This window comes from Trichechus manatus, unplaced genomic scaffold (assembly GCF_000243295.1).
Source record: "Trichechus manatus latirostris isolate Lorelei unplaced genomic scaffold, TriManLat1.0 scaffold00008, whole genome shotgun sequence".
Taxonomy (NCBI): Eukaryota; Metazoa; Chordata; class Mammalia; order Sirenia; family Trichechidae; genus Trichechus; species Trichechus manatus.
In genome coordinates, this window is record NW_004443944.1 from 2,096,360 (window position 1) to 2,111,793 (window position 15,434).

A 15,434-nucleotide genomic window follows, 5' to 3' on the forward strand; every position below is an offset into this window, starting at 1 on the left:
CACCCCAGGCCACACGTCACCCCAGGCCACACGTCACCCCAGGCCACACCGTCACCCCAGGCCACACGTCACCCCAGGCCACACCTCACCCCAGGCCACACGTCACCCCAGACCATGTCATCACCTTGCACGGACACAAGGTCACGACCGCATAGCCACCCCACACATACATGGTGTTACCCCATACCAAGCTCTCACCCTGTGCAGACATGATGTCACCCCAGACCACGCTGTCATCACACGCAGCCTCGGTGTCACAACAGGACTTAGGAGGAGCTTGTTTCTGGGAGAAAAGCACTTTCGGGACTTCCTGTGTGGTCTGGGGTGACGTGTGGCCTGGGGTGACGTGTGGCCTGGGGTGACGTGTGGTCTGGGGTGACGTGTGGTCTGGGGTGACGTGTGGCCTGGGGTGCTAGTAAAGAAGGTTTTCTACCTGGGTTTGGCTAACGTGACTGCACGACTGCACGGATGGAAGTGATGACGCTGATAACAATGAGCAGCGGCCGTGGCACAACGCTGTACTTGTCCCTCTGCCTGGAATCGTTTTCTCTGAGGACATGGATGGGGGGAGTGTTGAAAAATAGCAGGAAGGTTTCCGGACCACAAAACCATCAGTGTGGCCCGCCCTGGGTGTCCGGACCACAAAACCGTTAGTGTGGCCCGCCCTGGGTGTCCGGACCACGAAACCGTTAGTGTGGCCCGCCCTGGGTGTCCGGACCACGCAATCGTTAGTGTGGCCCGCCCTGGGTGTCCGGACCACGCAATCGTTATTGTGGCCCGCCCTGGGTGTCCGGACCACGAAACCGTTAGTGTGGCCTGCCCTGGCGTGCTGGGGAGGAAATTCCAGTGACAGGCACCTGCGACGGGGCTGAGCCCGTGGAAGGAGGGCCAAGAACCACGTGCCTCTTGTGCTGATTACACCGCAGAGCAATCAAAGCCGAGCGCCGTGCCTGGAGGAACCCCGCTCACCTTCTGAGTGAGCTCGAGTGTCACAGGCTCACCTTCTTATTAGGACATAAATATTCTAATTAGAAAACAATGCAAGATGAGCAGGATTAGTGGGAGGGCCATCTCAGCCTAGGTACACAAGAGACACTTATCCAGCTCTCCTGACACGTTAATCATGTAGAAAAGCTCCATTTACACGGTGCTGCCTAATTAGACACGGTGGCAATTATGTGTGTGGGTTTTCCCCCTTCCCAGAGATGACTTACCCTGTCAAAGAGGAAGCTGCAATGGCAAAGAAGTATCTGCGGTATGGAGCCCCTGTGTGGTGCACATGGTGAACGCGCTCCACTGCTAACTGAAAGGTTAGAGGTTTGAGTCCACCCAGAGGTGCCTCAGAAGAAAGGCCCGGCAATCTGCTTCCAAAAAATCAACCACTGAAAACCGTATGGAGCGCAGTTCCACTCGGACACATACGGTGTCGCCACGAGTCGGGGTCAGTTCGGCGGTGCCTTTCTTCCCCTCTCTGTGTTTGTGGTGAAGACATACACACCAACATGTCCACCAACACGATCAGGCAACGGTTTTTTTAATCGGTGGTATCTTCCCCCCTCCAAAAAGATGCTGTTGCTGTTTCCTCTTGGTGGAGGGGAGGAGAATGAATATTTTTCAGAGGGAAAACAGAAAAAGGGCACCGCTGATGTGTCTTTTTCAGATTTGGTTGTGTAGAGGTTCAGCCAAGAAGCCCTGGTGGTGCCACGGTTAGGCGTTTGTCTGTGAACCAGAAGGTTGGTGGTTTGAACCCACCCAGTAATTCTGAGGGAGAAAGACCTGGTGATCTGCTCCCATAAAGATTATAGCCTGGAAAACCCTAGGAGGCAGTTTTACTTTGTCACACGGTGTCGCTCTGAGTTGGAATAGACTCGACGGCACCTCACAGCAACAGAGGTTCAGTCAGAGGAAGACAAGCCGGGCCTCTGGGAGAGCGAACAGCCCATCGGCACCCACACGGAGCCGGCGCCCGCTCCGGCTGAGGCAGAGCTGCCTGCTTTCACCAGCGGGCCTAAGTCTAGGGACGGTCAGTGGGGCAGTGACGCCGGCCCCGTGAAAGCCCGTCTCGCCAGGGGAAGCAGGAGCACCGTGAATCACTTCGGGTCGCCAACAGACCATTAGGGGTGGCTGCCGGTGGCTTTCCTAGTGTTTAGGAACAGGGCCCTTTGTGGTTTATTGTCTGCCACCGCGAATCCCAGGACAGGTGTGTCTGTCCCAAGACCTTGCTCTCACTCCAAAATGGCTGACTGTCACCAGTGTCCCTATCTCCTGGGAGTCCGTGACCGCAGCCCAGGCTGGTACCCCCGGAACAATGCACAAGGCGCCCCGCCCAGCAAGCCCCACAGCGTCCTTTGCTCCAACAACTCTGAGAATGTGACGTGGGCTTGGATGCGGTGGTCTGCGTGGGCCCCGGGCTTCCTCTCCTGGCCAGCCCCCTCAGCCTGCCCCTGGAATTCTGCCACATGAGCACCACACAGAAACAGATGAAGCAACTGCATCTTTCTGGAATCAAATATTAGTGACCTTAAAAAGAAACAAAACCAAACCCGTTGCCGTTGAGTGGATTTCTACTCCTGACCTCTGTCACCAAGAAAAAAAATAAACAATATGCAGCCTATCTCTCCCCAGGTCCCTTGGAGGGCCAGGGGTGCGTGGAGACCCTCCTCACTGAGGAGGCTGCACGGAGACCCCACTGGGCCTGCTCTGCAGCCCAGCTCCTCCCTGATCTCGCGGCACCATGTCACAGAGTCCCCAGCATTCTCTCGGTCACCATCGACCTCTGTCGCGTGAACTCGCCTACCGCCAACAGCTTTTAAACGAGCATTTTTATCTGGAACATTGGCAGGTGAGCCACATGGAGAGGGGCAGCTCAGGAAGCTCTGGGTCAGCTTGGGGCGAACCACCGGCTGGCCTCACTGTGGCCTCTTCAGTGGGTGGGGGGGTCTCTGTCCCTTGTGAGGGACCAGATAGGGGGTCCTCACTCCGTCCCGTTCTGACCCGCACACGGGAGGAGACCTGCGGTGCGGAGGACGTGCACCGGCTGGCGGGGCGAACCCAAGGACCCCGTGGGGCCCGAGGCTCTCCTGCTCCTCCCAGGCCCCACCCAGAGCCTGCAGCCCCACCCCCACCCCACCCCCACTGCTGTCGGGGCCTCTTCATATTTTTAGCTACAAGGAGAATCCCCAGATGTTTGCATATATTTTCTTTTGGCCCAGAAAATAACATCTACTCTTTCCTAAAATACAAACCAGCAAAATACCCGAGGCCTTCTAGCCATCCCTTCCCCGTCCTCGCTTCCACAGACACAGCTGCCATGTCTGTTTCCTCCAGGGGGGCAGCAGCCAGCTGGTCTCGGTGCTGGTGGAGGGAGGGAGCCAGGAGGGTGGGCTGCAGACGGGGTCATGCTCCGCCCAGCCCTCATACCTTCAGGGAAGCCCCCACCCCACATGCCATCTAAGGCCCCTGTGAATGCTGCTGAAAACAGTGGGGGCTCTCTGCCTGCGTGGTGTGAGCTCCCCAGGGAAATGTCCCCTCAGATGAGGTGGGTGCCATCCTTGGTGTCCTGTCGCCGTCAGCACCCCCTCCAGACCCACCAGTGTCAGGCGTCACTGTGGTGCCCTTTGCCTACAACGCCCTCCGCCTGCTCTGCTCCCCAGGCCCCAGGACGCGGCTTCCAGAGGGCAGGGCTGCCCCAGGGTGGGGTGGCCAGGTGCAGCGAACAAAAATACAGATGTCGGTGACATCTGAATTCCAAATAAGCAACGAATGGTGTCTTCGTGTAAGTATGGACCATATTTGGGACGTGCCAAAATCCGTACTAGTTACCTGGGGCGGCTGCAGCAAATGACCACAAACTTCAAAGACCAGACGTTTCTCTTCTCACAGCCCTGGAGGCCAGAGGTCTGAATCCAGGTGTTGGCGGGGTTGGCTGCCCGGGGTTCCCAGCTCCTGGTGGCTGCCGGCAGTCCACGCTGTTCCTTGGTGCCAATCTGTCGTCACGTGGCGTTCTCCTCGTGGTTTAGTCTAAGTACGTCCCGTGCAATATTTGGGATATACTTATCCTAAAAATGATTTGCCGTCTACGTGGAGTTTAAACGTAACTGGGCGGCCTGCGCTGTATCTGGTGGAGCACAGCCGCTTGGCGTGGCAGAAGAGGCGAGGTTGGGGCGGGGGAGGCACGCATCCCATTCATCGCCACCTGCCTTTGAGGGGCTCCCCCAGCCTACAAATGGGTCAGTGCAGTCAGCTGCTAACCGAAAGGTTGGAGGTTCGAGGCCACCCAAAGGCATCCGGAAGAAAGGCCTGGCGATCTTCTGAAAATTCAGCCATTGAAAACTCTGAGGAGTACAGTTCTACTCTGACACCCAGGGGGTCTCCATGGGTGAGACTTCACAACAGCTGGTTTGTTCTTTTTTTGGTTTCTCCCAGCTTCAGGGCTGCGCACGCCTCGCCCTGTGATCCCCCCCACGCCCATTTTGGAGATGAGGAAAACTAAGCCTCCGCTCGACTACATAATGCTGCCCACATGGCAAGTGCCGAGGGCACCGCGGGCAGCTCTGAGCCTGGACGTGCACCCCGGGCCTCTGGCTCCCACGGGGCGTGAAAACAGCGAACCCGAGGCCCTCTGTGCTCTCTGCCCAGAAAGGCCGCGCGCAGACACACGCCCGTGGGCCCCCTGCCCCCACCGCCCGCCCTGTCATTCCTCGGCATGGTCCTCTGGCCCACCGGCATCATCAGCCCTCCATCCCCAGCAGAGGGTGAGGGCCCGGCCCTGAGGTGGAGCTGCCATCCAGCCCGAGCCGGGGTAACTGTCACCCATGGGAGCTGCCTCTCGCGTCTGCGAGAAAGTGGCTCTTCTGGGATTCCCTCGGCCTTGTGAGGGTGCCATGTGACGGTGTGTGGAGCACGGCGCCGGCACACGGGGAGCCTCCCTGGGTCCCCGAGGCGCCCCGTCCGGAGCAGGCCCCGCACGTCGGTCGGTGGTCTGCAGTGCTTGTCACCAGGATGGAAGACAAAGGCAGGCAGTGCTGCCCGAATGTCCGCGATCACCGTCCCTTCAGTGGCCCTCGGTGATGGCCGCCCTGGTTGAGCCTCACTCCCCGCCCTCCCTCCACCACACATCCAAAGCCAGGCCCCTGTGCGCGCTCAAAGAGCAAAGCCAGCTTGGGGAAACTGAGGCGCAGTGTCCAGAGCTGGGGCCAACCTCCCACAGTCGGAGGGGCCTCTCCCGTCCCTGCAGCCTCTGGAAAGTTGTCCTTTTCTCCTCGAGACAGAAGACCCAGAACAGCTCCTTCTAAAGCCACGTCCCTGGGCCTGGCTCTCAGCGCGGCTGTGGTGGGGCTGCTTCTTACCCACGCAGCTGAGGGCGGTGAGATACCGCGCTGGCTGCCGGCATCCGTCTCTGCTTTCCTGTGCCTCGAGTCTCTCCTCAGATGCTCCGCATAAGCGCCCCTGGAGGTGGTGGGAGGGGAGGCTCCGCTCGGCAGGGGTGGGTGTTACCGAATGGGAAATCAACGCCCCCGAGGGACACCCCGCCCTCGGCCCTGCTTGGAGGGGGGTCAGGAGAAAGGTGGGCACGGGACAGCTGAGCACAGGGGGCAGGGCGAGTGGATCACGTCCAGCAGACAGCGACCTCTGCAGAATTCTGGCGTGAAAGAGGGAAGCTTCCCCTCGGTCTGGCTGGATGGCCTGGTCAGACTTCTGAGGTGTGGGGCTGGCGGGTAAGACCCCCCTACCCACAGCACCTCCATCCTGCCCCACCCGTGTCCACCCCAGGGCTGGGCCTAGGAACCCCAACATGGGAGCATCTCTCTTCCTGCCCTGGTGACCATGGTGCTTGATGAGCTGGGCAGAGCTGGGAAGCGCAGAGCCACTTCAAAAATGCCACCCGCCCCTTCTCGGAGTCCGCCGAAGCCCCAGGCTGCCCGTCCCCGTCCCACTCACCGTGGGGGGCCGTGCAAGCCTCTGTGCCTATTGGCCCCACCTGCCATGGGGCTTTCGTTTGGGGCCTGTAACTCCCGAAGCCTGGCCTCTCCTATGTCCCATCACCCGGGGTGACACAGCCCCCTTCTGCCCGCAGGGCTCGGAATCAAACTGGCTGGCTGGTCCTGTGAGAGGCGCTTTTTGAAGAGCAGAACAATTGTATTTATTGCCCCTAGTCGAGGAGCACAGAGCCAAGGCAGGGGGTGAAGCCGAGGGGTACAGGGCGGCAGGGAGTGGGAGCAAAGGTGTTCAGAGCCAAAGGGCGCGGGGCCGAAGGGCCAAGAGCTGTGTGCACATCTGCATCCAGGTCCAGGGAGCAGGGGGGTCCCCGTCCACCTTCCACATTAGCGCTTTCTGGGGAACGTGGAGGCAGTTGGAAATGTCTCTCTCGGACCACTCCCCTCAAACCTAGCCTTGAGGGTTATCTGGCGTCCACTCACGTCCCTACCGTGCTCCCCGGGGCGGGTGGACACCCCTGGGCCGTGCGGCCCCGTCTTCAAAGGTGAGGAGGCGGAGGGACACCCGCATCTCTGGGGCCCGAGGATGTGAACCGGAAGAACCGCACAGGACGCCAGGAGTGTAACCTCTGCCGCAAACCCCGTGCACCGCCGCCACGTGGCCGTTCACGGGGGACACAGCCGGTCCTGGCGCGCCGCTGCCACGTGGCCGTTCACGGGGGACACAGCCGGTCCTGGCGCGCCGCCGCCACGTGGCCGTTCACGGGGGACACAGCCGGTCCTGGCGCGCCGCCGCCACGTGGCCGTTCACGGGGGACACAGCTGCTCCTGGCGCACCCCCGCCATGTTGCTGCTTCCTGAAGGCTTGCCCTACCAAGTGCACCGACACCAAGTGGTGGCGCTCACATGCAACGCAGCAGACCCCGGCGCACCGTCGGCACGTGGTTGCGCTCACAGGGGACCCGGAGGACACTGCGCACCACTCCCACGCAGCCGCCCACAGGAGATGTAGCAGACCCCAGCGCACCGCTGCCATGTGGCTGCTCACGGGGGATGCAGCAGGTCCCAGCACACATGGCTGCTCACGCCCGCCACGGCTGGAACCATCCCTGGAAGATCCGAGGCAGTGGACCGGCTCCCAGCCCACTGCCCCTGCCTCGTTCACTCTGCCCAGCTCCAGACCTCGTCCTGTTTTCTCTGCTTGGAAAGCAGATCCTGAGAGCAGCTCTGGACACTGGGACCTTCGTGAGATGTCTTGCTCTGCACCGTCCAGTAACTCCATGCATGGGGCTGCTGAGCAATTGGAATGTGGCTGGTGTGACAGAGGGGCTGAGGCTTTGTGTCATTTTGTGTTAATTTAATTTGCATTGAAATGAGCACACGTGGCCAGCGGCTGCCATATCACAGAGTGCAGCTCCAGCTCTTGGGCTGCCGTCTGCTCTCACCCGCAATTCACCCCATTACAATTGAGGAATTCCAAGAAAAGCATTCCATACCCCCAGTGGGATGAATACTGGCCCCCCAAATTCATGTCCCCAAAGGACATGTGACCTTATTTGGAAATAAGGTCCTTGCAGATGTAATTAGTTATGTAATTAGTTCCGTTAACCTGAGGTCATATGGGAGTAGGAGGGCCCTAAAGCCAACAACTGGTGTCCTTATAAGAGAAAGAGGCGCACAGAGACACATGGAGGAGAAGGCCATGTGAGGACGGAGGCAGAGACTGGAGTGATGCAGCCACAAGCCAAGGAATGCCTGGGGCCACCAGAGGCTGGGAGAGGCAAGGAACGATCCTCCCCTAGCACCTCAGAGAGTGTGGCTGCACCCTGAGACCCACGGGAGGCCTATCCCCGCTTTTCTGGACCAACCCCCCTCCCCACCTGCACACACGCGGCACAGGGGTGGGGAGGGCCTGTTCTCAGAGCCTGGCAAGGGCACCGGGTTGGTGGGCGCTCGGGAACCTGCTTGGCTGAGTTTTCCTGCCTCCAGCCGTGGTAGGAGACTGGACATGCAGAGCTGGCTCCCTGATTACACTGTCACTGTGCCGTTGGAGAGGTTCTCTTGGGCCCTGATGTCCTGCGTGGTCTGGGGGCTCAGGTCCTTTCCCACTCCTCAGTGGGTGACCTGCTCCACGGCAACCCCCACCTAGCGGGCCACCCCCTCACCTCTCGGTCCAAGCCGGCCGCCACCGTCACGATGTCTCCCGTCTCGCTGTTGATGGTGAACATGTTCTGGGACGGGCTCTGCGGGGTCTGGGTCACGATCCGGTAGCGCACCATCCCATTGGCCGTGGTGCTGTCATCAGCATCGTTGGCTGTGACTGTCATTACGTAGGTGCCTGGAACAGGAAACCAGCTCAGATGGAAATGACCCACCACATACGCTGCTGCCTCAATTCACACCCCAGGGCAGACATCACCAGCCGATGCCAGCTCTCACTGAGACAGGATGTAGCTGCAGTATCCCCACCCCCACGCTGTATGCTGCAATGCCCTGCTGTCAGAGATGGTGTTAGAAGGCAACCTGGTGCTTGCTGGATCTAAAGCAGGGGTGGAAATGATCCACCATACACACACTACTGCCCCCACTCACACACCCAGGGCAGACATCACCAATCGATCCCAGCTCTCTCTCACTGAGACGTGACAAAGCCACACCATCACCCACCCCCACACTGTGTGCTGGGATTCCCTGCCAACTGTCAGGAGTTGGCAAACCTGCCCTACCCGATACAGATTTCTTTGAGAGCTTAAGGCTCCTTTGAGATCATCTACTCTGACCTCTTCCTTTTCATCTGGGGGAAGATTGAGGGCAGGGGCAGGAAGAACTTCTCCAACGTTCCACCATGTGAGGGCAGCAGAACCAGGCTGGAGACCGGGCTCCCAACCCTGAACGCTATGCTATCTCTTGAGCCACCCAGCCTCTGGCACAGGCCGTCAGTCAGCTGCAAAGTCTCGCCTGTCTTGGGCAGAGTCCTGCCTGGTGGGGTTTAAAGGGAGGGACCAAGAGACACACAGTAAAGCAACAGGCAGAAAGGCCCATACTAGGGCCTAGCATGGAGCTGAGTATACAGAAGTTGTGTAATAAATGCCTGAGGAAAACAAACCTAGAAGAGCCCCCTGTGGGGAGGCTGGGTGTGTGGTACTTAGAGCCAGAGGAGGAAGTCACGGGGTGCTTGTGGGACCTGTCTGCATTTCCCAGCAGAGGATGGACTGGAGGGGTTGAGGAGCAGCATGAGTCTCCCTTGACTCACCCCACCTGCGTATCAGGGTGGAAGTTTGTAGTGGATGCTGGCACACCCCCTGCATCTGAGAGCAGCCCCTCAAGTTTTCTTTGGGTGCCCACTCTTCCCAGCCTTGGAGGCCCTGATTGGGTCAGCACCTCCTTTGTCCTGGCTGCAGGTTCAGTTACCAGCACCTCGCCCCAGTGCCCAGCGATAACGGAGGAGGTGTCCGTTGGGCTTTTCGGAAACCAACACACTGTCCCTGCAGCTGGATCTGGTGGGTGAGCGTGAGAGTTGGGGGCTGTGGTCACTTTGTGACCATGAGGAAGTAGACAAGGACAGGGCCATTACAGAGGAAGCGAAGCTGAGAGAGGCTCTGGTGACAACCTCTCACCAGGCAGTCCCTGGATCAAGCTGTACCTGAAGCCGTACTGTAGACTTTTGGTATACCTGGGCCAATACATTCCCCTTCTTGGTCTACACCACTTTAATGTAGGTTTTTGGCCACTTGCTCCATGGTGGCCCAGCCCTGAGCTTGGGGGAGCCCAAAGATACTTCTGATTTCCAGGGACGCCAGAGCAGGCAGGGCGGGTGAGCATCTCCCCTCCCCCACAGTACAGCAAGGTGGCTCCCACTCTCGCCCTCCCCTACAGGACAGGCCCAGGCAGCAAGCACACAGGCCTGGGGGTGTCTGACAGGAATCTGCTTCAGCTTTTAGAGGAGCCCTGGTGGTGGAGTGATTAAGCACTCGGCTGCTAACCGAAAGGTCGGTGGTTCGAACCTACCAGCCACTCCATGGGAGAGAGATGTGGCAGTCTGCTTCGCTAAAGATTACAGCCTTGGAATCCCTATGGGGCAGTCTACACTGTGCTATATAGGGTTGCTATGAGTCAGAACCGACTCGACAACAGTGGGTTTTTCCAGCTTTTACTCGAATAAAAAATTCTCAAAGCAGCCACATTTATGAAAACCGAAAGGAGAGCAAACAGATGCAGAAACGTGACATCTATTTAAAGGGCACGGACTCTACGTTTTCATCTGGAGAGGGATGTGGTTGGCCACGGCCTCCTTGTTATCTAAAGAGAAGAGGCCACACTGGGGTAGGGGCTGCGACCCAGGAGGCAAAGGGAGGGTGAGGGGCGGTGTCCCCGACGCCACAGGCCAGTGATGGCAGGCTGCACCACCGCCCCGCCCACCCACAGGATCCAGTTCACATACCCAGTGGTGGTTAGTGTGTCTGCAGAGCTGTGCAGCCATCACCACTATCTAATCCAGAACACTTCCATCACCCCCAAAGAAACCCTGTACCCATTAGCAGTCACTCCCCATCATCCCAACCCCAGCTGCTGGCAACCACCAATCTACTTTCTGTCTCTGGATCTGCCTGTTCTGGAAATTTCATACTCAGATAGTCCCCGACTTACAACCTATTCAAGTTACGGCCAACTGCACCTAACACCGTTTTTTTTTTCCTGTACGTGTTACTGTTGGTAACACACACTACATACAATGTTGCATGTAATTAGCTGATGTTATCATTCTCAGATGTTTACTCACAGATGTTCAAAGATCGAATTTATAAAGATACTGAGAATAAAAGGCAATAATAATGAAAACTAAAAAGAAAGAAAAGAAAAGAGGTATTCGACGAACGCCAGAACCGACTTACGACGGCATCGTGGGACCGGAACCTGGTCATGAGTCGGGGCTACCTGAAACCAGGCTCATACAGTACGTGGCCTTTTATGTCTGGCTATTTTACCTGGAACAGTGTTTCCAAGGTTCATGCATGCTGCAGCACGTATGAGAACTTTAGTCATTTTTATGGCTGAGTAATATTCCTTTAAGGAGCCCTGGTGGAGCAGTGGTTAAAGCACATGGCTGCTAGCAGAAAGGTCAGCTGTTCGAACCCACCAGTTGCTCTGTGGAAAGATGTGGTAGGGTCCTTCCGTAATGATTACAGCCTTGGAAACCCTGTGGGCAAGTTCTCCTCTGTCCTACAGGGTCGCTAAGAGTCAGAATCGACTCAAGGGCAACGTGATTTTGGGTTTTGAATAGTCCCTTGTATGGAGACACTTGCTCCACACTACCGACTGAGCACTTTCTAGGTGCCAGACACCATGCTCTGTGCTTAGGATACAGCAGGGAGAAGTGTCAGACAGACAGGGAGCCTGCTCCTTAGAGGTTCATGAGGGCAGCAAAGAAACACATAACTGCAAGTTTGATAAGTGTCTGGTAGGGAACAAACGAATTAATTAATGGATGAGTGAATGAATGTATGGATCGCTGGGTGATTAGGGGAACTGCAGGGGAATCAGGCTAGGTCTCTCTGAGAAGAGACACTTTATCTGAGAGATGATGTGGGTGGAGTGGGTAGGGGAGGAGGAGAGTTCCAGGCAGAGGTGCAAAGGCCCTGGGGCAGGGATGAGTTCGCCTGCTTGAAGACCAGCCGGCAGGCCTGAGCCGTAGGAGCTGGTGTGGAATTGGGGGCTGGAGATGGGGCTGGCAGACCTCACAGGGCCATCGGGAGGACTCTGGGCCTTTTTCTAAGACCACAGGGAGACCATCATTGCATTCCCATCAGGTGGGTGATGTGACCACATTTACATTTTCAAGACTCGCAGGGAAAATACGGTGTAGTCAGTCGTGGGGTGTGGGTAGGAAGAAGGCTCATTTACCCCTTTCATTTTCAGAGCTGGCGTGAAAGGACCATGAAGATTTTGCAACCAGGGATCACCCACTAGGACATCCATTCATTCACTGAATACATATTTATTAAGTGTCTTTTAAGAAAAAAAAAAATAACTTCTGTGTTTTGAGAGCCCTAGGGGAAAAATGTCTCCAAACAGACCCACCTCACTTCATGTGATGGATATATTCTCAAATTGTTGCCTGCAAACTCAATTTCAATGATTTTAATTATCACTAGAATTTCCCCAGAGGCAGTTAGTATTTAAAAGAAACACAGGAAGTTCTGTTTTCAGCAAATGGTGGGCTACGTTGTTTTAAATCAAGTCCCCCTGCGGAGAAAACCAGAACAGATGGACAAAATGTAAAAGAAAAATATCGTTTAAAGGCACCAGACAGCAAAGATTTTTGGGCCCAGATCTGGTAGAAAAGGAGAGCCCAATATCTGGGGCCGTCTTCTCTCTCAAGACATTTGTTGAATTTTAATTGGCTGCCAGCAGGCTGAAGAGCTGTGTGGAGCTTTCAATAGGTTTATGGGAATAGGGGTCAAAGCTGAGTCTCCTCAAGGAGGGGAAGCCCTGGTAAGCTCTAGTTTTTGGGATGAACCCCAAAGTGTTACACCCTAGGAGTGAAGGTGAACTGGAAATAAACAGCCCTAACAGACAGAAGAGGAGCCCTGGTGGTGTAACGGTTAAGCGCTCGGCTGTAAACTGAAAGGTCAACGGTTCAAACCCACCAGTGGCTCCTTGGGAGAAAGACCTGAGATCTGCTTCTGTAAAGATGACAGCCAAGAAAACCCTGGGGGCAGCTCCACTCTATCATATCAGGTTGCTAACAGCAGGAGTCACCTCGGGGGCACACGACAATACAATCAGGTAGAAACACAGCTCTAATTAACGTGACCTTGGTTAAAGCGTAATCTGAGATGGTTAGTACACCCTGCCAGAAGCAAAAGTAAATCCTCTGTGGAGGAAAGTAACATCCCACACAGCCCCAAATCTATTCACTTTTTTTTCCATACACAATAGCCAGCATTTAATTAACCAGGCACACAAGAGGATAAAACCTGACTGAAAACAAAGAGACAAAACAGACAATAAAACTGACCCCCAGGAGACCCAGATATAATGGCATCATCAGATGCAGGTTATTAAAGCAACAACCAAAAAAGCCCCAACAACTTAACACATTCAAGAAATTAAAAGGATAAGATGAAAAATCTGCAGAATGGCAAGGAGCCTCCCCAGCCCCCCAGCATAGAGGGCCTCCGTGCATGGGGCTAGAAAATTCAACTGTATCTCATTAGCTCCTCACCACGCACGGGCCATCCATCACTCAGGATGGAACGGAAGGAGGCATTCAGTGACCTCCCATAGACCACTCTTAATGCATGCCAAGGTCACACATAAAGTCCTCCCCGCCCATCAAGGCTGCACCCTTCAAGCAGTCCCTTGGGTGGGGACCTGCTGGCACGTGGTTATTTCATGCTGTGGATGACGGCAAGGCCCCCTGGAAGCCTTGGAGACCCATGGGGGAGGTGGGCTGGAATGTGGAGGCCAGAAGGCTTAGCATACAGGAAGGGGCCAGAAGAAATGTGCAGAAGAGGGTCAGGGTGCCAGCTGGAGGACCACTAGGTCCCTCCTTGGACAGATGGGGACACTGAGGCCCACAGTGGCAGAGGCTGGGTAAAGCTCAGCACTGAGCTCTGTTAGGTCCAGGACTGAAAGCAGCTGTCTGAAAATCTCGGTCCAAGGTAGCGTCCCCTAGAGCAGGGGGTGGCACACGTTTTCTGTAAAGGGTCAGGTGATAGTAAACAGTTTAGGCTCTGTGGGCCACGTGGTCTCCACTGTGTCTACTCAGCTCTGCTGTTTCCGAGTGAGAGCAACTGTCAGAGACGACAGGAGATGAATGGGCGTGGCTGGGTGCCAGGAAACCTTCTTTACAAGTCTAGGCAGGGGGCCAAATGGCCCCTGGGTGCTAGTTCACTGACGCCCCACTTCCCTGGTCCCGCCCTGTGGAAGGCAAGTGCCTGGCGGGTGCCTGGCCCTGGGAGGATTCTTGGAGGGGATGAGCCGTGGCGCAGCCCATACGCCACCTTCCAAATCATCATTCTTCCAGCGGGGTGCCCTCACGTGCCTGACTCTCAGGCGTGAATAATGGGGCAGTGTGCCATTTGGGGCTACTACCTGTTAGTGAAGTACTAACCGAGTATTGATCAGGAGCCCAAGCCTCGGCTCGTTTTTTGGTTAAAAATGATCGCACCCCTCAGATTTCACGGAAACAACACCTCCTCGTTTTCACTGTGCTTCCTGAAGTGCTTGCAGACACGGGACATCTTCTTCACCAGGAGGGGACTTGGGGGGGCTGGAGGTCGTGGCTTGCCTGGCAGTCCCATTCTGACCCATGAGCGGCTTAGTTTACCCCCCCAACCCTCCCCACAGGAAAGGCCGGGCTCATGAGGAGCCTGGTGCAGCCAAAGTCCTATCGCATTAGCTCGTCCCTAACCCCAGACAGCAGCGGGTGTGAGCCAAGCCACACAGCTCTCCCCCAGCTCGCTCTTTGCCTCGAAACAGCAATTCTACTAGGTGCCCTCTGCCTCTCCTGGGGTGCAGGGGGAGGCAGGGAAGGAGCGGGGGTGAAGGAGAGGGAGGAAAAAGGCGAGGAGGGGGAGAAGAAAAGGAAGGAGAGGAAAGCAGAGGAGGGGAAGGGGAGGAGGGGCCGGGGTCGGCGAGCACCCACGAAGCTGCTGTAGCTGGGCCTCACCTTTATCATAAGCCTGCTTCCGACACAGCCCCCAACGGGCAAACCAGGAACAGGGCTTTAAAGTCTCAGGATCGGAGCAGTTCACGGGAGAGAAGGGTCTGCCTGCCTCTCCCCCAGGCTTCTCTCTCCTGCTCCCCAGGGCAGCTGTCTCTGAGGCCCTTGCTCTCAAGAACTCCCCGCTCCCTCGGCCCCAGAGAAGTCATCTGCCCTGGAAGAGGGGCCAGCGGGGCCCGCCTTGGGTGGGTGGCAGCTCCGGATCTGCCTCACCGGCAACAAGCACTGCCCTTCGGTTTCCGGCTAATTGCAAAGCGTGGGGACAGTGGTGGTCTGTTGGCAGAATTCTCGTCTTCCACGCCGGAGACCCAAATTCGATTCCCGGCCAAGGCACCTCACGCGCAACCACCACCCGTCTGTCAGTGGAGACTTGCGTGTTGCTAGGATGCTGAACAGGTTTCACCAGAGCTTCCAGACTAAGACAGACTAGGAAGAAAGGCCTGGTGATCCATTCTGAAAATCAACCCATGAAAACCCTATAGATCACAACAGTCCAATCCACAACCTATCAAGGGGGTGGAGCAGGACTGGGGTCGCTGTGAGTGAGGGGCCGACTCAGTGGCAACTGTTGTTTTTTTTCTTTAATCTCCCTGGTGCCCACCACTGCAGAGTGCTCACAGCCACAGCAACGCACTAACGTGACGAGCTGAGCAGTGTTTCCCCGTCTCGTGGGCTCAGAGAGCAAAAGACACGCCTTCTTTCTAGGGTTTTCTCTGGAGGCCTCCTCTGGCCTCTCTCTTCCCAGCACAAAGCCTTGGATTTTTCCTAAC

General features: G+C 56.6%; 1 protein-coding gene across 1 annotated transcript in view; it reads right to left on the minus strand.

The window, feature by feature from the left end:
* CDH4 (cadherin 4) overlaps nt 1-15,434 on the minus strand; it is a 661,165-nt gene that overhangs the window by 34,922 nt on the left and 610,809 nt on the right. Inside the window, exon 9 of the mRNA XM_023741423.1 lies at nt 8,102-8,274. Within this exon, the coding sequence (XP_023597191.1) occupies nt 8,102-8,274 (173 nt within the window). The remainder of the gene's footprint in view (nt 1-8,101; nt 8,275-15,434) is intronic.